Source organism: Patagioenas fasciata, chromosome Z (genome assembly GCF_037038585.1).
Source record: "Patagioenas fasciata isolate bPatFas1 chromosome Z, bPatFas1.hap1, whole genome shotgun sequence".
NCBI classification, from domain to species: Eukaryota; Metazoa; Chordata; class Aves; order Columbiformes; family Columbidae; genus Patagioenas; species Patagioenas fasciata.
The window spans coordinates 75,277,509-75,300,292 of record NC_092560.1 but is presented as its reverse complement, the minus strand read 5'-3'; the positions used below and the strand labels follow the sequence as shown (position 1 = coordinate 75,300,292).

The window sequence follows — 22,784 nt, the reverse complement described above, 5'->3', positions numbered from 1 at the left end:
TTTTTCACCCTGACCACAGTCCTTTGCCACCATGCAGAGGCCTCCTTATTCTCCTCGGAGCTCATAGAACTTGAATTAGGTCTAGAAGTCACTCAGTCCCAGTTATCAGCACTAGAATAACATATTACCACATACTGTGCCCCTAGGGAATGTTGGTGCTGCTGCACATCCCTAAAGCAAACATCGGCTGGTTGCGTCTGAGATCCCATGACCTCTCTGAAGTTGGCCATTTTATCACCATCTAGGCAGCAAAAGCTATAACAATATAATAAGGAGATAATGCAGAAAATACTACTAGGAAATATATGAAAGATCATTGATACTAGGAAGAATTTCATGGAAGGCAGCAGGTTGCCTCCATATTTTTCTGGGCAGGATAGATGTGGTTGTAACCTGGAAAAGAGACAGTACACATACACATGCATGGTGTATTTAATCTGGAATGATGGTTGAAGTGTCTGAGCATAATGGGTATGACATGATATTTAAAGGAATCCTCTCAGAATGCCACTGAATTTTTCATGTGAAGGGTAATTGACTGTCAGAGCAACCTATAATGAAAACCACGAGGAGCTTAAAGAAAGAAATCCCATATGTGATGCTGCAGAAAACACAGAAGCAATCTGCTCCCTGCAGATCCAGGGATCTCCCATCCTCTCCACAGATGCTTAGAGCAGAAGACTGTGGAAGTGGCAATGGGGACAGGGCTGCATTGCCACAGTATGAAACAGCCTGTCCAGCGTGGTGGACACTGCTGCTCACTGTTCCTTGCAGTTACCATCTGCAAAACTGAAAGGCAGATCCGTTGCAGCCCTGTCCTCCTTCACGCCTTAAGATCTCCCAGCACATCTCTTAGGCTCTGATCCTTGGTCTCTCATGGCATTGGAGTTTACAGAGAGAGCACACAGGCTAAGCACAACTGGGATTAGAGCATCGCCAGGAGACTACGGGAGATTAAACATTCTACAGCCATTATACGGCCCTTCAGGTGATATACCATGCCAATAATGTCATTTCTCCCATGAGTGCAGCCCACTTTTCCCATATGCACAGCTCGTGGGAAGACTCTGTAAAATGTCAAGGCTTTTTGTTGGCTCTGCATGGGTTGGATTTCCTCTGTGTGTTCAATCACAGGGTCCCACTGAGGGGTATCCTAATTCCTCAGTGGTATGAGCTGGGCTTTTTGATGTGTGTCTGAGGAGTGTGTATGTGACAGTGTTTGAAGTGTCACCGGATACAACATATGTGTTTGTGGCAGCTACTGCCTTGCAAATAACAGCAGGAGGTCTTGTGTAATACCCGTGTTACAAAGGGCACTTTAGTCAGAGACAAGCTGGGCTGTTGCTCTGCCCTCAGCTATTGATTTTTTCTATTCACATAGGCATGATTAGCTTTTAACGAGCCATCCTAAGCATCCCCCCCCACCCTGAGATTTCACTTTGTTCACTGAGGATGATTAGGAAATATGTGCTAAAAGCAGTGTAGACACATCTGGGGTTTGCTGCAGTGTCTGATTAATCCCTGTGTTTCCCCATGCAGTTGGGCACATGTAATGTCATAGGCAAATAAAGAGACACAGACCTACAGTCCAAGAACGTAATCCTGAGACAGGTGAATCTCCATGAGCTCCCACCAATTTCTGTGTCCATCAAATCACCTAATTTCTCATGGGATCACTGCAAGTATTTCAGGTACCTGGGAGACTTCTCCCCTGGCAACAGCCCCTTCCCTACCAGAGCAATGACATTTTTGCCCAGAAGGGAGTTTGTAAACCCAGGATCCCAAATCTTGTGGCAACTGGACCTCAGAGACGAGATGATCACAGGTCTCGTTCCCTGCAGAGCTGAGCTCAATTTTATCTCCCCTTCAGTGTAAACTGAGCAGCTGAACCCAGATGAAACATCTTTGACCAAAAGGTTTTCGGTTCTGCTCTGTCTCTTATGGGCTTCAAATGGGATGATTGAGAGAGACTATTTTAATTTCTGTTTTAAAATGCCAGGAGGTATCACATTTGCAGGTGCTGGTGCCAGGAAAATGAGAACAATAGTGATCAGAGCAAGTTGCTTCTTTCTTTTTAAAGGCAAGAGGCTGTGCCTTTGTGGATTTCTTGTGATATTCCCCTGCTGATTGTTTGTTAAGGGCCTAGAGTACTGGGCAAGGGGATCTGATGGAGAAAGGGAATTTCTAGCCATGCACCCTTCCTTCCCTGCTGCAGGTAAGTGGCACTCCGCTGAATCCTGACCAGTGTGAGTCATGTCATTCCGCACACACCCACTGAAACTATTTTCTGACCATTTCCATTTGGCACGTACCTTACAGCACTGTGTCAGCCCCCAGCTGCTGGAGTAAGGGGTTAGGTATGGGAATACCTCTGCATGAACCTGCAGTTCATATCACACCCAGGGAGATGGATGCATACGGGTAGGAATCCAGAGTGTTCCTTCAAATTGAGTTACTCTGGATTTCTACCAGTTTGTCGGTTCCTTGGAGGAGCAGTTAAACTAATTTGGCTGAGTAGGTCCCAATAGTCAAGGACAGCCCTAGAGAAACTGGTGGCTTTGTGACATTGCCTTCCTGTGTCCATTTCATTTTCCTCCTACAGTCTGATCGCGATAACAGGAAGACGCAGGATTTCTTTTTCCTTTCCTCTGCAGCATCATAGTGTGCTGTTGCCAGTTGGAGTTTCACCTGCCACATCCTCTGCAGGGATCAAGGACACTGTCAGTATACTTCAACTTTTCTCACCTGCGAAACAGCATATCTTGGGACCTTTTGTCATTTACTATTCACTTTATGATGGTGCTGGTGTTTCCTGGACTACGGCAATTTGCAACTTGGATGTTCCTCCTACGTCTTATTTTTTAAACCATTTTGTCACATTCAAGGGGTGGGCATCCATGTCCCAATTTGTTCCTTTCAGTCCTGTATTTTTTATGCAACCTACACTGACTTTCAACAGCAAGACGATGTAGAAATTCTCTCATAGCAAGGGCAGTTCAGACAAGAGGTCCGTCCAACCCGTTGTAGCCATTTCAGATGCTCATAACAACAGATGTGTGAGTGGTCACCAAAGTGAAGTATACTCGTACCCTTCTCCTACACAAGAAGTTCCTCACTGGCCAGGACTTGTCAGGAAAAGGGAGAAAAGTTGGGATGAGGAAATCATTGGCTGTGGGAGGAGGTTTGGTCATCTAAGGCTGACCCTTAGGGGTTTGTGATGAAACCCTTCAGCACCATGTAGAAAGGCTTTTCTGGAATTGTGACTTCCACGGTTAGTATGAGCAATGTGCTCGTATTGTTTTGGGACCTGAAGATGAGGCGGCTCAGGTGGAAATATCCCTGGACATTGTGCTGGTTCTGGGCGTGGGATGAGCCCAACCTGGTTCAATCAGCCACAGCCACTTCTCTGCAGTGAGATGCACCAGCTGTGGTAGAGCAGGTCAAGCTTCAAACCCCGCAGTTCAGGAATTGCAGATTGCAGTTACGAGATAGTGAGGGAAAAGGGTTATCATCAGGGCTCATTTCGAACTAGACAGGGTAGCTGGGAAAGCATCTGGGTTGACAGCAATTTTAAAAATAGCATTGACATACGGAGGACTTCTTGCAAGGACTGGCGTGTAGTTTAGGTCTGTGCTGTGGGATGCTCCAGGTTGTGTTTCTCTCCTGTTTTTCTACTGACCTCTAGTTATCCTCTGCATTTACTTGAGGCCATATTAAGCCATTCAAAGCCTTACTAGGTTGCTGGGTATGTTTGGGTTCTGTGTGCTCCAAAGAGGGTCCTCTGCTTTCTCAGCTTTTCTGTTTGAAGGGAGAGCAAATCTGGTCTGGAAGGTGGGCTGAGGGCATCCCTTAAATATCAGTGTCAGTAAGTCTCCGGTTTTGCCTCTTGATCATTGTTGAAATGCAGCACAGGCTGAATGACTGGAAATTGTTTTCCCAGATACAGTCCTAGGATAAGGTCTTAATGGTGTGAATTGAAATTCACCCCTCTCTAAGCTGGCACTCTGTGGCTAGTGGGCAGTTGGGAAAGTGGAGGATTCAAAGGTGAAGCACCATGGTTTGGAGGTAGCCACCTGGCTAAGAAAACTGCTCATTTACTGCAAAGGCGGCAGACCGAACTTCTTCCCATGGCATCTCTACCCAACCCATGCTGGGTGCAGTGGGAGCTCAGACACCATGTACATGTGCATCCTTTGTACAAGTACTGGCATTTAGACAACTGACATTGCAGGCTGCAGCTGTCCCTGATGCATTCAGAAATCTACAAAGGAGGATGTGAATGGTATGATTATGGGGAAGATGCTACCCAGGGACCAAAGTGCAAGGCAAGGACAAGAGACCTCAGAGCTGAGTTCATAACACCGAGTCACTCCTGTCCTGAGTGCTTCCGCATGTGCTGAGCTTTCCTACATGAGCAGGTTCCTGAAATCCATGGGGAAGGCATAGCTGAGGGAAAAAGTAATTGTCAACCTATGTAAGGTGGATTTCAGTGCCAAGAAAATTCATTAACAGAACAGCCTACCAAATTTTTAGCTATTTTAAAGCCTAAACAAGCCTCAAGGCCAGCTGATTTTATGGCTGGGTTCACTCTCATGATAAAGGAAGGAGATAAACCTAACTCTAAGAAAAAAGAAACGACTGTGGCCAAGGTGAAAGTGGTAATGAGCAAGTATAAAGAGAGCAGCAAAGAAAATGGGAGTAGTGTGGAATGAATTGTCACTAGCTAACATATTAAATTGGGGTGGGAGGGAAGGGGGAAAGCATAAGAAAGTTCTAAGGAGGAAAACTCCAGAAGGAAGCAAGAACAAGGGGTTCTCCAAATATATGGAAGGACCAAAATTAATCCAGATCCTTCATTGTAGGAAAAAATGTGGTATTTGTGGCTGTTGCTATGAGATGGGGTGTGGGTGGTGAGAACGTGAGAAATGGCTAGTGCAGGGGAAATTCCTTCTCAAGGTAGATGATTTTCAGTTCAATAATCTGAAAATATCCTGGGTCTTGAGGAGATCTTAGATGTCATGTTCCATGTTGGCTGTTCGTATGGATGCTTTGTCTTGGAATTAGGAAGCCGGTTCAATGAATGATGTCTCATATAGGTGCAGCTTGGAAGAATAACCCTGAAGTCATTGCAAAGGGACATAGGCTTTTGTTCTTTCAGAAACTGCTTATAGTTCTATAGGGTCTTCTTCATTGCCACTCCACACTCCAACCTCCATGACCACTGGAGCACTGCCATTGCAGCATTTAGGGTCCTCCACTGCTTTTCTCTTGACAGGACTTCAGAAAATTTCAAGTACTAGAAAATACACTTTGGCAAAGCCTTGACTCTCATGTTACTGTAGTTAAGTAGCTGATTAATGCATTCAATTGTTTGTGGGTAGGTTTGAAATTAATTCTAACAGTATTCATATAAATCCAGTGGGAAAACACAGAAGATGAAGGAAAAAACAGAGATAAATATACATGGAAATCTTTCATGTTAAACTTTCTATTGCGGTCTGCAATGAATTGGCATGTTCCTGTCAGGGATTAGTTTCAACGTGACTTTGGAAAATAATATGGTGATCTTAGAGTAACTGCATTTCACAGGTATAGGGAAGCAGAAGCAGGATTAAAGTTGCAGGTGGCCCAGTTTTAGTCTTTCAGTGCACCTGGTAGGTAAAATGACAGGGGACGGGCACATAGGAGGGCTCTGTATTGTGAAGGGTCCAACAATTTGGGGCAAAAAAAAGTGAACGTTTGGTTGATGGTGGGAGAATGAATGGGAAGGTCAGGAGCCTCATGAGAGTGTGAGGGGGTTCTGGAGAGCAAGGGTCCCCTGGCCAGCGGTGAGGCCAGGCAGGTGTCCCAGAGGCCAAGGGGAGGTCGCAGTCCCGGGGGTGAGCAAGCCCGGATGTTTCGGCGCTGAAGCGATCCTCTGGCTGGCTGAAGGAAGCTCAGTGGTTGGGTTATGCAATTGTGCTCTACAAGGCTTTTCTCTGCAGGGTTTTTGCTACTCACAACTGTTGGAAACTGGGTGAAGTGCTGCCTCAGGATCAGCTTGTAGGACAGTGTCTCTGTGTTTAAGGAGTCCTGACTGACTCCAGAATGGTGGGCACAGAGAGGGGCTGCTGCCGAGAAATGGATCGCTTGCTAAGTTCATCCTTTTTTAAAGCAATTTGATATGTTGGACTCTTTTACTCCCTTGGTTTCCTTTTGAAAGCTTCCGCGTCAGCAGGAGGTAGGTAAGGTGAGCAGCAGCCGCCTCTGGAATTAATTGGGGTCCCCCAACCCCAGGTGCTCTGCTTTTCTGCTTTACTCTTTGGCAGCTTGTTGTGCTGCAGCAGTTTATTTTTAAGGGAGCTACTACACTCTCCCTATCTACAGGAAACAGAATTAAAAAAAAAAAAAAAAAAAAAAAGTAAGAATTTGGCCAGGAGCCAAACCCAGTGACTGAAGTAAGAAGTAGGGAACTTGGAGTAAGTTTAGTTACCAGGACATTGCATGGCAGAGCGGGTCTGCGGTGGATTTTAAGGGGCTCGGAGGCAAGCGCGCGATGCCCATTTCACAGCGCAAAGAAGCTTTGCTTTTTAGATGAAGGTCTTGGCACTGTGACTACAAGCAAAGCTGTTGGTTTTGGGAGGGAATAAAGCTGCGTGTAAATGAGAAGAGAGGAGTGTACTGGAGTGCTATGGAGGGCAGCAACTTTGTTGTGATTTTTACAAGCCTTCAAGGGTAAGACACAATGCTTTTCTTCCGCCTGTTTGTTTGCTTTCTCAGTTTTTGCGGCCAGAAAATTTGCTTTTTTTTTCCGAACTGAGAGTTTTGCAAAGCTTAATCGAAGTTGTTGGGGTTGAGCTTTTTTTTGTGCGGGCGAGCTGATAGACTTCTGGGTGGAGTGAGCTGAGCTGTGCATGATTTCAAGCAGCAGCAGCTGCCCGGGGAAGCTGCTATTGTTTGCATTGTTTCGGAGGGAGCAGACTGCAGCCTGCATTTCTGTTTGGGAACCCTCTCTGCCTCAGCTGTTGATCAGTAACTTGAGCGTTACAACTAACTTACCCAAAGGAGCTGAATGCAAATTTTTTTGCCTGCCATTCTGGTGTCAGTTTAAAGAGTGTTTTAATGAAGACAGATGGAAGATATTGGATCATTACTTTAAAACGTGGCAGATAACAGACTGAGTCTGTTTCCCAGCAATTATAGCTAATTGCATTGGCACATTTGAGTGTAGGGGGTGGGAGCACACAGTTCCATGGGTTTCTGTACGTACAGCTTGGAACAGCACCAAAAAATAGCTGGAGGGTTAGTTTACCTCATCCAGGATACCTCTTCAGGTGTTTAAAAAGTTACAGAAGTTTCAGGGATACTTTCAAACCCCTTGCACTGAGCTAGTAGATTTAAACCAGAGCCACCACACCTTTTATTAACCCTGATGCCAAGGATGACCATTTATAGCTTTTTGAACTTATTCTAGATTGAATTCAGAGAAATCTGATTTCAGCCCCGAGATTAAAACCACAAGTTTTGGTTGTCCGTCTGGCAGCTGACTTTCCATGTTTCCAACTTGTGAATCAGGGAGTGGTACAACACATGCTACTCCTTGTTTTGCCCTTGAGGTGTTTGAACACCAGAGGATGTAAGGAGGACTGGAGAAATACAAATGCTAATGTATTTCAACGTTAAAAGATTATTAGTACTAATCATTTCCAATGGCTGAAATTTTTGTGTTTGCTTTCGATAGGAGAAAGCAAATGTATTGTACTCTCTGTAACCAAAATTCGAACAATTTGACTGCAACAGTTAATACACCAGAAGGTTAACGGGGTCCCTTTGCAAACATGCCTTTGCATGGCACATCACAAGGTCAGTCCACGCCAGGGGTGCCAGGCCTTTACATTGCTCTTTCTGGGGCATTAGCATATGTTGTACCATCTCTGATGTCTTCTATGACACCTGGGAGTGAACACAACTCTCCCGCTTTAGCACATGACTTTGTGCACCCCCTTAGCAGACATTCAACGAAGGCATGCAGAAAACAGAGTTTGGTGACCTGAGGTGTTTTAAGCCTTTAATATTTCTCAGTTGTGCCTCCAAATCCAGTTTAAAGTGATATGTGCTTAAAATCTGGGGACTTAGATTTGGTTTGTCTTGTGGTATTTAACAACACTACTCCACCAAGACCACTAGGCAGTACAGACGATTCTGAACTTTGTCTGTCACAGCACCCAGTGCCTGGAATCTGCTTTCTAATATATTGAGCTATTGCTTGGACATGTAGTACTTTAGCATGGAAAAAAAGAAAAAAATTTAAAGTTCAAAGACCTGTGGGTATTTTTGATTATTACATCAGCTTAAGAGAGATTAAAAAGAAAAATTAACTCATAAATCTGGCTCCTGTACAAAAACTGACCTGACATGGAAACATGGTGAGTGGAGGCATGGTCAGCTTTCTGAATTTTTACCTGGACAGGGTTATTTAAGCTTTTTAGGGTGTAAACATATTGTACTATGTTTGGTGGCAAAACTGACTAGAGAAATCTTGTTGTCCTGCCTAATTCTCCTGGACTCTGGGTGCTTGCTTCTAATATTACAGCAGAATTTGCTGCCCCCACAGATCTACTACAACCACTGCTTGGGCAGGAATTTTGGTCTGTACTGAATTACACCCCATGGTCTGAATTAAAATAACCCTTCCAAAAATGATTGTATTTAACATGGATCATTTCACAGGGTCTGGGAACAACGTGATGGAAGCAGAAGCATCAAGTGTTTTCTAATTCGTATTTATCACTGAATCTGATATATCATGTAGCTACATCCAAGCTACATCCACAGAAACCAGGCCAAGAAACTAACCGTGTTTATCATCTCAACATCTGCTCTCAGTTCACCCAAATTGTGCCATGTCTGTTCTCATTCTGCTACTCATCACCACTATGGTGGGAATTGCCACCTCCAGTTTGCAATACAGCCCTTAGCAAGCCATGCCTTTGGATTAGGTTGTAATCTTTGCAAATTCCATGTGTTGTAGCTCATTGCAACCTGCCCCTCATGCAAGAGGGGCTTTGCAGTTGTGTTCTCAAGCCAAATCTGGTTCTTGTCCCTCTTAAATAAGGCTGAGCTTGGTTTGCGAGAAAGTATGCCTTCCCTATTCAAGAACCTTCAAAGTAGCTTCTCACTCTGGATATTAAATAGCTCAGAGCCCATGATTAAATTGTCAGTAGCTATAAAGCAGGTGGATTGTCTTTGCAGGAGTATAAGCCATAGCTAGACAGTTTGTAGAGCACTGTAGGTAAAAAAGACTTCTATAGTGAGAAAGGATAATTTATTCATAGCTTATCCCCCCAAATCCCTATAAATGAGGAACTGGGAATCTGGGCTTTAAATATTTTTTGCTTTAGCCTTTGGAAATACGGGGAAGTAACGTGTCCTGTTCAGCAGAGGAGCTGGACATGTATGATTATTCAAATACTGTGAGCCCTCATTGATTCCTGAACAGAACAAGGTACTTGTAGTGAACACAAACAAACAACAACAAAACAAACACACACCCCCACGAGCAAGCAACAACAACAAAACAGCATCAAAACAAACAAACAAAAATAAAAACACAACAACAACAAAATTATCAAGTGCAAAATGGAACAACACAAAAAGCCCAGAAAGGCTGACACAGGCTTTGGAAGGCAATTTGAGGAGACTTAGGCAGTGCTTCACTTTGCCTCTGAAAATAGCTGGTGCCAGGGAAAATGAAGGCAAACAGGAAATCGCCTTTTTTCTGACTTGCCTTTTTTTCTGACTATAGGAAGTTTTCATGTGTTTTATGGATTTTCAGTTAATTCAGGAATATGAGGCCATGAAAGTGTTGTACCAAAATTTGAGAAGTACTTCATAACACATGAAAATGAGATGTGAGAGAGATCATTTTTTCCAGAGAGCTCAAAGGGAAATTAAAACCACAGCAGTCTATGTGAGTGATATGAGGCTGAAGACCCATTGTTACAATTTTGGAAGGGAAAGTGAATCTCAGATTTAAAAAACAGAGGGATATGTAAAGAAAACTGAACAGTGACACAAATTTTGATTTATAGTGGAATCTGTGAAAAAAAAAAAAATACCCAGAGGGAGGTTGTTGAAACAGGTGCAAAGATGTTGGACCCTGAAAGGTAGGGCTGAGAGTCCAAAATGCCCCAAGAAAATGACCTGGGACTGAAAAAAAAGGTTAAGGTCATCCAAGAGACCACATCTGTGTGGAGAAGTTGTGGTAACTGACACAAACGCGAGCAGAACCTGGGGCACCACCGAAAGGGACAACTCTACCTTCATTTGCTTAGGTTTGTTTTCACATCTGCAGCCGATGGTCAATGAACTCTCAGACTGAAAACACACCTGGAAGTGTGAAGGTGTCCTGGCACAAACAGGCGTGTGAGCAGACATGCACAGAAGCTGTAGCCAGCGTGAGAGAGGCTTGCTAGGTAAAGGAGTATGAGGATTAGGTGTGTGAGTCAATAACAAAGCAGCAAAGGAAGATATTTGTGATATTATGAAAATAAAGGGTACACCTTAATGCAATAGGGGAGTGTCAAGCCCTTAATGCCATCATGTGTGTGCCCATTGAATTCTGACACATTCTCAAATTGCGGTGTGGTTTGGGCAAGCCAGGAGCTGAGTTCTGCATGAAGAATCGGGTCAGCTTGGGAAGGATTTGTAACTCCTGGGCTTTAATTAAGTAAGCAGCTATGCTAAAGCTATGCAATGGAAATGAGGTGCCAGAGACGTAATTGCTGCAAATGCGTATGGCAAAGTTATCACCCACATCTGCTCTGAAAGACAAGGTTTTACAGGAATGGTGAGCCTGAAAGGACATTTGTACTGGCCATGATGATAACTTAAATTTCTCACTGAGCAAAGACGTTCAATGAATGCAATCCTAACCAAATGCACCGAGAAGCTGAAGAAATTAAATATACCCTCCATGAAAAAACAGTGTATTGTTGCAGTCTTGTTGTCATACTGCAGGCGTGCCAGAAAACAGTGATTAAAGAATCACAGTAATTTAAAAAAGCCATGTGTCAGGGCTGAATGAAGTTTCAGGGTTTTTTTTTGTAAGACACAGATCTTAACTCTATTGTTTTCTGTGTTTTATTACCGCTGTACAAAGAATTATAACCTCTCCCTCTCCCTCTCCCTCTCCCTCTCCTCTCCTCTCCTCTCCTCTCCTCTCCTCTCCTCTCCTCTCCTCTCCTCTCCTCTCCTCTCCTCTCCTCTCCTCTCCTCTCCTCTCCTCTCCTCTCCTCTCCTCTCCTCTCCTCTCCTCTCCTCTCCTCTCCTCTCCTCTCCTCTCCTCTCCTCTCCTCTCCTCTCCTCTCCTCTCCTCTCCTCTCCTCTCCCTCTCCCTCTCCCTCTCCCTCTCCCTCTCCCTTCTTTTCTCTTCTTCCTCCTCTCTCTTCTCCCTCTCAAATATAAACATATGTTTTCCCCTCTGCTGTCATTATATGCCTTCTCAATTGAGTACACAGCTGGAAGAGATTTGATAGTTACAGATAGTCTTTCCAAAACATTTGGCAAATACAGCAAAATCCAGAATTCAGCAGTATAGCCATATGGTGATTGCAACCAACAAACCTTTTGCATCCTTGTGCTGCCAGTGGACAGTGGTTATCAGATCTGTGGCTCTTGGTGCTCTAGGAAATCTAAGGTCTTTAACTCTGAGTGTGTGGGAAACTTGTTTCCCTCCTCCCACCAGTTTATGGCGAGCTCTCAGCCCTCATTAGGAGGCTTTTGTAAGACATAATAGTAATTCTAAAGCATGGAAGAAATTATGTTGAAAATAATAGACTGAGGTCAGTGAGGGATGGAAAGCAAGGCTGGTCAGCAGCGTTGAGAAAGCTTTAGGTTGTGGCACTGAGTATTGTAACTTTAAGCAGTTTAGCTCCATGGACAGAGGAAATTTTGGGGACAGGCGTTGCTCAAGTGTTTGTTCAGGTGGACAGAAGCAAGTGGCTTTATGTGAGTGAATAGAAAAAGGATCACACTCAAGCACAGAGGGCAGAGGGGCTCCCAAATGCTATGCAAGTGGCGGGGAGCCCTGCGCTGGGGCTGCGTCGTGCTCAGGGTGTGCAGCAGTCAGCTGGCTGGCTGGCCTTTACCTGCTGCTGTTTGCCTTATCTCAGGCTCATTGAATTGCAGCTGCTAAATATAGCTTTGCTTTAGCATCTGGAATAGAGATCTGTGCAGAAATGTTCGACCTGTGCAATGATTGCCGAGTTTGCCTTAAAGTTTACCTTGACTTTCTGAAAAGATGTGAAGCCCAGGCTTGCATTGGGCATGGTCCAGTGATGGTGTATCCGGCTTGCATTTGAGCAGTGGCATAGCCTGCATGTTTATTTGCATGTTTCCCAAATAGAATATATTTGTTATATTTACCTCCTTAGGTATCATTGCTCTGCACAGACAGCACGGGTTAAAGGGCAAAAACGTTTTTCTGTCACCTAGAAAACTTTCTAAATAGATTGTGATCCCCTCAAATGTCTCAGCTTGGCTCCACTGGCCAGTTAAGCAACTGGTACAACATTCCTGTTGATTCAGACTCACGGTCAGCCAAGCATGCCGGGCAGTGCCAGCTTTTCCCATGCTCACGGATCTTCGCAGGCTGTCGGCACAAACATCACCATTAAGTCCTTTAAATAAACTGAGAGACGTGTGGAACACTGAAAGTTTCATTCCTGACAGGTTTTGATGAGATTTTGTTTAATGCTCAATTCCTCTGTATATCAAGATATACTCAATGCCTTTAATGCATTTCTGGTGCCTAACTTTTGGCTTCTGGGATAGGATGTTTGCAGCCAGGAGGGGAGAAGTTCACCCCGAATACAGAGGGTGACGGGCAGATGATCAACAGTGTGAGCCAGCACATGTTGAGCACAGGCAAATGTACAGGAAACAAGTGCTTCCCACTGCTTCCTCCTCTTCAGGGAGGCTGGTCTTGCTCCGGGTAGTCACACAGTTCCTCTGTACCTTAAGTACAAGCCCTGTGTGCATATTTCTCCTTTTCATGTAGAGCCAGGTTAGTAGGAATGTCCTTTTCAGTCTCTCCCAGACCAGCCCCTTCTTTGTGCCATGTCAGGAGATGAACAGATCAAAATGTCCAAGGTAATGGAGCACACACACTGATGCAGTGCAACTTACAAACCTGAGATGGTTTTGCATTTTAAAAGACACTATGTAATGAATTGTAGTTGTTTGCCAGGGTGCTTAGGAGTTTGGTCTTCCAGTTTTTGGGCACAGGTTCACATGAATGTGCTGCATCATGTCATGCTGTGGGACTAGAAACTCCCATTGTGAATTATCTTCTGTTTTCTCTTGCAGAAGTTCCATGGAGTTGGACTAAAATAAAGTTTTGGGATGTCTCTATTTGGATTGAAATTTGGAAAGAAGAAACTGAAAGGTGAGTGTGGTCTGGTAATGCTCTTGTCATGGATGACTAAGTAAGGAATGTAAATACAGCACACATGCAAGCCCTTGAGATTGTGTTTGGGTGCATGTCTTACAGTGGCAGAGCAGGTGGGGGAAGACAAACTTTCTTTATTTCTCCTGCATTTCATACCACCTTGGAGGAGTGCTATGAACTGTGTGCTGGTGAATGGGGGGACATTATCCGCAGAACAGGCTGCAAAGTTTGTGCTGTCTCATGGCTTGGGGAAATTGAGTTTTGGTGGTTTTTCTACAAAAGTATTTTGGGGGAGTGGGTGGATGAGTAGTGCATAGTGGCCTCTCTCAAGCAGTTTATAAAATATGCTAGAAGCAAGTTAGTGTGAAGGTCTTATAGAGTCTTTTGATGATGAAATATGTTGACAACAATGGCTCAGACATGCCCTTCGGTAATAGGTAGGAAGAAGAGCAAAGTACAGAGGTGCACCCTAAGAGTACCCCAAAAGCTGCTGAGGGAAACTCTGACTCTGGAAGAGAAACCAGAGCCTACATAATTGCCTTCCTGCGAGCTCCACCCGAAAAAATGGGTGTGGAGATAGGGAGCAGACATCCTCTGCAGCATGATCCATGCTGGACTTGCAGCTGAAATCCTTGAAGAGAGAAATGCTTGGAAAAAGTCCATCAGGAGGGCTACTAATGTATCCTTAAAGTGGGCCAGCTTCCTACAGCTGCTTAGGGTGCATCTTCATCAGGCTTTGCAGCAGGAGCCACTAAACTGGGTCTCGTGTTTTATCACTTCACCTCCGGGTGCAGGGTACGATCTCTGGTCAGGGATCCAGGTCCACAGATGCCGTGAAGATGGAAAGTCACTAGCCTTTCCTTTCCAGCCTTCCCTCTATTTAATGAACCCAGAGATTAGTGGCCTACTTGTATTTTGACATAATTCTTTTTTTCCCCAACCTCTCAATAGCTCAGAAGTCTGAATTGCTTTTTCCCAAAGGTTTATCTTCGCGATGGTGCTGCTGTTTCTCCTTCCTGGCACAGGGTAGATAGTGAGCTGTAGTGTTAAGACAGGACTGTCTCCTTGATGCTCTGAAAATCCCAGGAGAGGAGATTGAGATTTCTCCTGGGGAAGTGTCTCTGCCAGCCCAAGGTCTCTTTCCCCATCTTGGTTTTGGAGATGGGGAGCACAGGCTTGTCTGTGAACCACTCTCCATGCAGGGCATTCTCACTTGTAAAGCAGCAGCTCTTCTGATTATCAAAAAGATTACATTGCTATCTTGGGAAAGTTTTGTGTTTTGCTGCTTGGTCCTGTATCTGGGTTTCAGCAGGCAAGTTCAGCCTCCCTTCAACCATATGTCTGAGAAACTCATATCTTCCTAGATATAAACCACATGCTTCACAGGGAAAAAAAACGTTTGTTTTCATATTTTATGCGCTTTTGATCACCAGTTCAAAACCAATGAGTTCAAACTGGGTAAGGGAAGCTGGGGTGATCAGGGAGATGAGGCGCTTCCATAACAGGAATCTAAAAGAGCGTTTGTCCCTTCCCTTTATTTTTAATTCTTTTGCCTTACAGCCCAAAAGCTGAAAGGGCTATGATTGCTCCTTGCAAACATTTCACTGGAGTAAATGCCAGGGTTGAAGTGCTATTTTAATCCAAGAGTTTATAAGCCTTTGTATTTGGAGAAGTCTGTGGGACTGTGCTGCCTGAGAGCAGACAAAGTTTTCTGCAGGGAACATCTCATGCACTCATCTTGGATGTACTGCTCATGGAAAGACCAAATTTCTGTTCCAAATCCAAAGTTAGGTGACAGTTAACCTTACTGGAGAGCCATGCTCATGATATGATTTCTATGGAAAGGAATGGGTTACCTCAGGCCACAGCTGTTGAAACTGAGATCAGGATTGCTCCCATGAGAACCAGTAATACTTTGCTGTTTCTTCCTAGCAAGACATGGATGTTTCCACATGAACTGGGATGCAGGTAAAATTAGGAGATTTTTTTCAGGATAGGTATAGTTTAACAAGACAGGTTACATGGTCTGTATTTCTTGGAGATAAGAATCATTTTTTTTTTATAGTTTTGTGTTCACAAGGAATCAGGGATGTAATTAAAACTCAGCTTCATGGAACAGTTGTATAGTGTCATGACAGACACACAGACTGTTGGAGGAAACCAGTTCCTGGACGACTGAACCTTAGTGAGGTTCTTCAAGCTGAAGTGGGGAAGTACCTCTCTTAGATAGGCTGCAGTACTATTTCTGTAGAAAAGATGCCTGAGATCTTTTACACTGAGGTTTAACCTACAATGAGCACTGATGAAACAGAAAGGAATGGGAATGCTTTCGGTTCATGGAGTGTGTGGGAAGGAATTGGTAATGGCTAAAAATGTGGAATATCTCTTCTCACTGACTTGATCTGACAGCAGCTTAACTCAGCACTGGAGCTTCGTACCTCAAGGACAGGGCTTGTCAAGTAGTATCTATGACACAAAGAGAGATAGGGAACAGAGAGAACTCATCTACACAAACAACTTTATCCCAGGGTGTGAGCTTCCAGGCAACGGCAAGAGCAGTCACTGCCACAGCTTAGTCTCTGTAAGCCCAGCCTAGGCGCCCTGTGAGAGGGAGAAGAAGGATATAAATTGAGCCAGGGCTTTTGGAAAGCTCCACTAGGTTTTCCTTCTTTCTGCTAGGGCAGACTGCTCTCCAGAGCAGCTGGGTTTTGAGGAGCTGGGCTCTGGGCAGAGCTTGGCAGGGGTACCAGCTCCCTATAGAGAAAGCAGCCGAAGACTGACATAAAGCTTGGCTGCCTTCTGGGACTCCTGTTTAGATCTAATAGGAAATGTTTTACCACAACAGACTTAGAGTATTAAAAATATACTTATTTTTACACAATTTCCCATGGGAGCAATAACTGTGATTTGAAAAACTTCTTTAAGTTTGTGTCAGAGCTGTATTTATTTTTGTGTTTTTTGCATCACTTCCTATCACTGTGTATTGCTGTTATTAACAACATGTGCAATCGTGTCAAGCTGTGGCAGTACCAGCATGTCTAGGAGATACTGTTTTCTAGTAAAGGGAATCATATGTGCCAGTTTGTCACTGTCAGACTAGTTTTTTTTTAAATGAAAACAAATTACTATGTCAGCTGTTTTATTTGGTATGCTGATATCAGTCAAAATATTGTGAACTACTACGAAAACCAGGATACAAAGTGATATAAAATCCTAAACCAAATTTGAAAAAAAAAAAAAAAAAACCACAAACTATAAAATTAAAATTTTCCGAAATCAAGGAGAGAAAATTTCTACTGCTATTAATAATATATTTCAAAAAATGCGTATTTTGATTCTGAAGTGGACTGAAAGCAGACATGAGAAGATGTAGATGCTTCTTGAATAGTAATCTGTTGCAAGGCATTCCAGTTATGCTGTGAGTCCTCACCCCTTACCCAGAGCCAAGGCAAGTGGGTGAGGTGTTGCCTGGGGGAGGAAGGGAAGGAAAACCAGAACTCGTGTTATTGTAGGAGACAGAGAAAGAGAGAGACGAGGCAGCCCTGTTGCTTCCCATAATAACCTAGGAGGGAATATTTTCTGGTTTAAGGTTATCTAGCACTTCTTCCAGGCCTGTGTCCCAAAAGTGATGTTTGACCACAAGTGTTGCACATGCTGGGCAAATCTAAGGCATCCATTTGGAGCTATCTTTTCTTGTTTTCTCTCTCCTTATAGTGATAATATAAAATGCTGCTTTTAGAAAAGGGCAGGATCTAATATTGAAGTTTATCTTCTTATTAAAAATGCACTAGACCTGAGGTAGAAATAATTTCAGTTCATCCTTAAATTTTTTTTATTTCAGACCTTGCATCCTCTCTGTGAAAATGGAGATGTCAGTACCTCTCCCAACAGGGCCCTCTATTAGTGATGCCAGGATAAAAATAATTTTGTATTAATACCAAGGGCATACAAAATGTCTTACCTGCGTGGGAAATTCCCGTTGCCACGTAGCGTTTGTTTAGTGCTAGCAGGAGACTGGGCTCAGTACCAAGCGCCAAAGACACAATTCATGACCACAAAAGTGTATTTCAGCATTTAATATCTTCAGAAGGAAGAAAGATTCTTGTTCTTTCACGGCAAAAAGACATAATAAAGAAGATCTTTATTTAATAATGGAGGAACAGGCAGGAGGGAATAGAGCTAAACCCTTTTATGGTGGTGTCTCTGAATGGTCTTGCCGCAGGTTTTTTAAAAATTAAATCCCTCACACTTAGTACAAGCTACTTCATTTCAGAGATGAAAACGCATGTGATGGCCAGCATAAATCCTCTCCAGCCACGGCAGCCAGAGAGTCTCCACAGAAAAGAGAGCATCTACACACCAAAAATGTGCAGTTTTGTAACGTAGATCCCTGGAGAGCCCCTCCTTTGACTCAATAATAATTAAAAAACCCCAGATATGTTGGTTTGCCAGGCAGCTGAGCATGTTCCTGCTGTGAGCAGGGATTCGCTGTGACCTTCCCCTTCCCCGTTTCCATCCCACCGGGTTCTCACTGCTGCTCCTGCCTTGGCCACGCTGGCTGCACCCTGCTTGGTTCTGGCTGCAGTTCAGGGCAGGGATGGGCTTGGGTTTCGTGCCACAGAGCAGCTGGCGCACTGACACCAGGCAGGTCACAGTGTTAGCCTGGCACTCAGGTAATGAGAGTTCGGCTTTTGTCTGTGCCCCAGGCTGGCCATGAAATGTAGATATTCAACCAGTGTGAGCCTCAGACATGTGGTGTGGCTCTTCCCTTCACCCACGTATCCTCTGATCCATGTTAAATGTCGAGCTTCCTGGGTAAAGATCCCTGGTTTTGGTTTTGGATAGAGTTTGCTGGGTGCAGCTCTGATCCCAGCAAGGCACTGCTGTATTATGGATGTGAAATACTGTGATATCGCTGCTGTAAAAAATTATCCTGTTCCCCTCGCAACTCCGTCCTGATGTAACGTCTGCAATGGGGATCTTGTTGCATGGTTCCTTCATCTCTCATGATTGTTTTGTGGTGCAAGGAGATTTTGGCTGTTAGCTTGTAGAATAACGTCCCTAGGAGCAAAGATTTTAGTTACCTTGTCCCTTCCCGTGGATTTGCCTTTCAGTGCACACTGTAATTCTCTTTTTTGAGGGGAGGATAGAGGACCTGACCATGTCAGGTTTCAGTTACTTGTGCACACAAAGTAACAGTCGAGTAAACACCAGAAATAAGGGGTGAGATTTCTCTGCCTGTGAAGAGATGGGTGATCTCCTGGGTGGCACTTGTGCTGTCCCTGAGGTGTGATACCAAAGCTGTCCCACAGTGATAATGAGGTGCCCAAAAGCAGAGTCAACAAAAGTCGGAGGGAGACGGGACACGTGGAAGGAGGCACATTATGAGATCTGAAATAAAAAAAATGTGCTGGGGCCGGAGGAGTTCTTCTGAGACTGCTTATAGTCTGTCACAGGGGCGAACTGAATTACAGTCTCAAGAAGATCAGATTCGTGCCCTTGGGAGCAGAATAACCATGTCACAGCTTCCATGGCTTGGTATTAGTGAGGTTAATAGCTTTGCTGAGAGCCAGTCTGCAAGGGAAGCCAGGATCCAGCTCCTGGATACCACTCTTCATAGTTGATCTAGAGCAGCATTCATGCTCTTGAGGTCGTTTGTAGAAAGGATGGAGTACAGATCATTATTTTTACAGAGTTTATGTTGTCTCTGTTCTGTTGTCAGGCTTAGTTAAGCTGACACTCCCCTAATAGGGCTGTATTCATTTCATGCATGAGGTATCAGGCCCCAGTTTGTGTATGACTTGGCAAAACCAGGCAGATCTCAAACCTCCTGTTTCTTGGAGCCACAAGACATAATATCTACAAAACTTTTCCAATAGCCTATTGAAAGTACTGCTCTTGGTGTATGCTGCTTAGCATAAACCAGAAACAACTTTCCAGGCTGTCTGACCAGATCTTGAATGTAACCTTATGCAGGACTTTTCCGTGCAGCAGGCCTAAATGGAAGAGGCTGGTGGGCTGGCCAGTTACATTTATAGCTGAATTTTGGCATGGGTTTAATTTTATTAAATACAGATGTTATTCTGTGGTTTAGCTCCTAATTCTGTCTGCCTGAGAAAACATCCACTTTCCCAGTGACTTGGTCTCAGTGGTTAGACCAAGAACTGGGCACTAAGCCATATTTATGTATGCTGAGTTTCCACTGATGAATAATTTTAAATAGTTTTCAGTGGCAGTGAAATGATAACTTGGAGTACAAATCCGATTCCTTTTTTCCAGTGATTTGTGACTGCACTTTGCAGAAGCAGAAAGTTCGAGATGCTTAGAGATACAAAAAGTTTGCAGAAATGAAATGCTTCTCATCTGATAGCCTTTCAGGTTTCCCCTCCCTTTTTCCTCAATGCTTTCGGAATCAACAGGGCATGATAGGACATGCATGTTTGGATCTACACCCAGAATACTCTGAGCTCTGGTTTCAAGGTGAAACTGGTGTAATGCTTGTCTTTCCCTAACTTTTTGTTTATTGTGATCACCCAAGAGGCTTCATTTCTGTCCAAACAGTTCCAGAAACAAATAAGAGTTGCCTGGTCTGTGATAGCTGGGAACTGCTGGTTTAGGAGGCACAGCAGTAGGACCTCACAGCTCTCTGTTGGTAAAGATAAAACCACCAAAGCAGTGTTACCCTCTGCATGTGGTCAGTGGTGGTTCTCTTTTGGTGTAGCCAGAGCACAGAAAGTTCTGTCTGCTGATGTTGTTGGATGAGGCACCCTTCGCAATTCCTTGTGGTTGTTCTTGCTTTATCCAGAGGTGTTGGCTGTTATTCAGTAAAAAAAAAAAAAGAAATTCTTACTACAGAAGTTAGCCTCACATTTTAGCCTTTAGAGACACTACCTCTGAGAGGGACAGGTGGCTATGGCAGGACAGAGACTTTCCATTCAGTTTTGAACCAGGTTCATAGCTATTTGGAGCCTTCAGAAGAGGGTTGTCCTAGAAAATCTGCCCCTAGGTACCATGCAACCAGGCACAGGAGAGCAATGCCTTGAGTGAGTTTCATTTGCTGTTTTTGTTTCATGTCCCACCGCTTCATCCCAAAGCTTTTTGCAGCCGTTTGTGAGTCTCATGTAAAAGCTGCTCCTCATGCAGGGCGCACCCCTCACTGCGGTGGAAAGCCAGGTTCTTCTCACCGCAGCAGGTACATGCATGGTTCCTTTCTAGGAGCATTTCAGATCCTTGGATTCAAATGCATGTGTTAAATGGCTCCTCGCCAGCTGTACAGACCCTGGGGGACAGGCTGAGTAAGGGGGACAGTTCCTCACACCCCGCACAAGCCCTGGGAAGACCAAAGGAGCTCACGGAACCTCCAGCTACTGCCAGCAGCACTTGGGTATCTGTTTCTGCATGCAGTCCCCTGGAGGGCTGCCCTGCCTACAAAAAATGGAAAGTCATTGAGGACTTCAGAGTCTCCCAGAAGCTGCTGTGTTATCCCGAGTCTCTGTCGTGTGACCTGTGTGATGTATCCTGGCAAGAGGATATGTACCCAAAGGTCTCCAGCCCAGATTAGCAGTTCTGGATGTCTTCGTAACTCTCCCATCCACCATGCGTTTCTGTAGGTCCTTCTGGCGAGGCAGCTGGGTAGACCTGCTGACTGTGAGCAGCAAGGACAGTGTGGTCCCCTGTGAGTGCTCAGCCTTTCATTTCAGGGTCACCACAAGTCTTTGGCTTGCCTGTGCTGCTCCACGTGAGCACATGGTCTTCCCAGACCCAGCACAGGCTCTGCTAACATGCCTCTGTAGCCCAGTAGGTTTTCAAGCTGTGTCATCTATTCCTCTTTACATTAAAGCTGTTTATCTTTTTTTTTTTTTTCTTTTTTGTGTGGCATTTGTTCCAGGACTAGACCTGTAGGCCCTGGGAAGGGGATCAGAGTAGCGCTTGCTATATAGGAGGAAACATGCAAGTGTTGGGAAGTTCTGTTTTTAACAAATAGCTTTATCTTTTGTCTGCTTTGATAATACTGGTTGCTCTCAGGAAAATTCCTTCAGGGGCACATAACACAATAGCTGAAGCCCTGCAAGCCTGGACCTCTTGAACTCTGCTTCTGTTTTCCTCTGGGATGCCAGACAAGTTACTCTGATCTCTCTTTACATTGTTGTCTCCATTGTAAAAGAGGAGAAAAATGTGTCCAAGGAAAGCAGTGAAGGATTAAGCACTTTGAGGGTCTTGAATGAAGCCTCTGTGTTGGTTTGAATCACCCAGTAGGAGCAGATGGCAGCTGACTTGGAAATGTCTCACACAGCTAGATGTGCCTAAAGAAAGTGAAAAGCACACTTACCTGCTAACATAGCTTTAAATTAGTAATTAGAGGGCTTGATGAAAACAACCCACAGAGACAAAAAAAAAGAGAGGTGATCTGAAAAAGGGCTTAAAAATTAGGGAAGCTGTGTTATTTATAGGGTTATTGGAGGAAAAGGAGGAAGGATAGCAGTTCAATGCACTGAATAGCTCAGACGCTTGCTAATGCCAGAGTGAATAAACAGGAAGAACTAGATGTCTTAACTCGTCATTTAATAGGTATAATAGACACATGCTGAGATAACTCATGAGGCTGGAATATTAATAGAGAAGAATAAAGCTTATTCTGGAAGGGTATCAGAGGTTTTCCTTGTATGTCCATATGCTCTGAGATCCAGCGTCAAGAAAGAGATGAACAAACTGCAGATCTCTGAATAATGCTACAAGGGTAAACAACGCAGGCACAGCAAACCGAGAAGGGCAGTCTTTTGTGAAAAAATAATACATAGTTTTCTGAGCATGGTGGTAAATGAAGAATTCTAGTTATGCAGAGACAGAGAGGAGTGCAGGGGAACACGACCTGTTGTGCTGGCACAGGGTTTTGGTGCAGAGGTCAGTAATTTTTTGGAGCTAGAGAGGAGGCTGTTTCAGAACTGATACCCTCCAACAGGGAGGAGAGACCTTGTCCTAGGAAAGCAGGAGAGAGTGTAAACAGGAATGGTTATGAAATGACAGTACGATACTTAGGAAAATATGACAACAGCAAAGTGTTTAAAATGGACTTTAAGAAGGAAATCTTCAGTAAATATGAAGAACTAGTAACTGAGATCTCATGGGAAGAAAATCTGGGGTGGAGGGAGAATTAAACAGAGCTGTCTTTTCCTTAAATAGCCGATGTCAAGGGCACAGATGTAAGTTACCATCTTTCAGGGAAAGGCTCAGAAGGGTAAGTGAAATGCCAGAAAAAGCTATTGAGTATGTAAAGGGCATTGAAAGTTGTTCTGTAAGAGTTGGGATCTCTGGGGTTCTGTAACCATTCTAATAAGAGGGAGATCAGTTTATGTCT

General features: G+C 44.2%; 1 protein-coding gene across 2 annotated transcripts in view; it reads left to right on the top strand.

Moving 5' to 3' along the window:
• LOC136115399 (phospholipid-transporting ATPase ID-like) overlaps positions 1 to 22,784 on the top strand; it is an 88,901-nt gene that overhangs the window by 6,218 nt on the left and 59,899 nt on the right. The window contains exons 1-2 of one of the 2 annotated variants that reach the window (XM_065861503.2): positions 6,432 to 6,714; positions 13,348 to 13,426. In XM_065861503.2, coding sequence (XP_065717575.1) covers positions 13,384 to 13,426 — 43 coding nt within the window. In that variant the 5' untranslated portion in view covers positions 6,432 to 6,714; positions 13,348 to 13,383. Of the gene's footprint in view, positions 1 to 6,431; positions 6,715 to 13,347; positions 13,427 to 22,784 lie in introns of those variants that run through there. The other variant, XM_065861504.2, reaches the window with a different exon arrangement.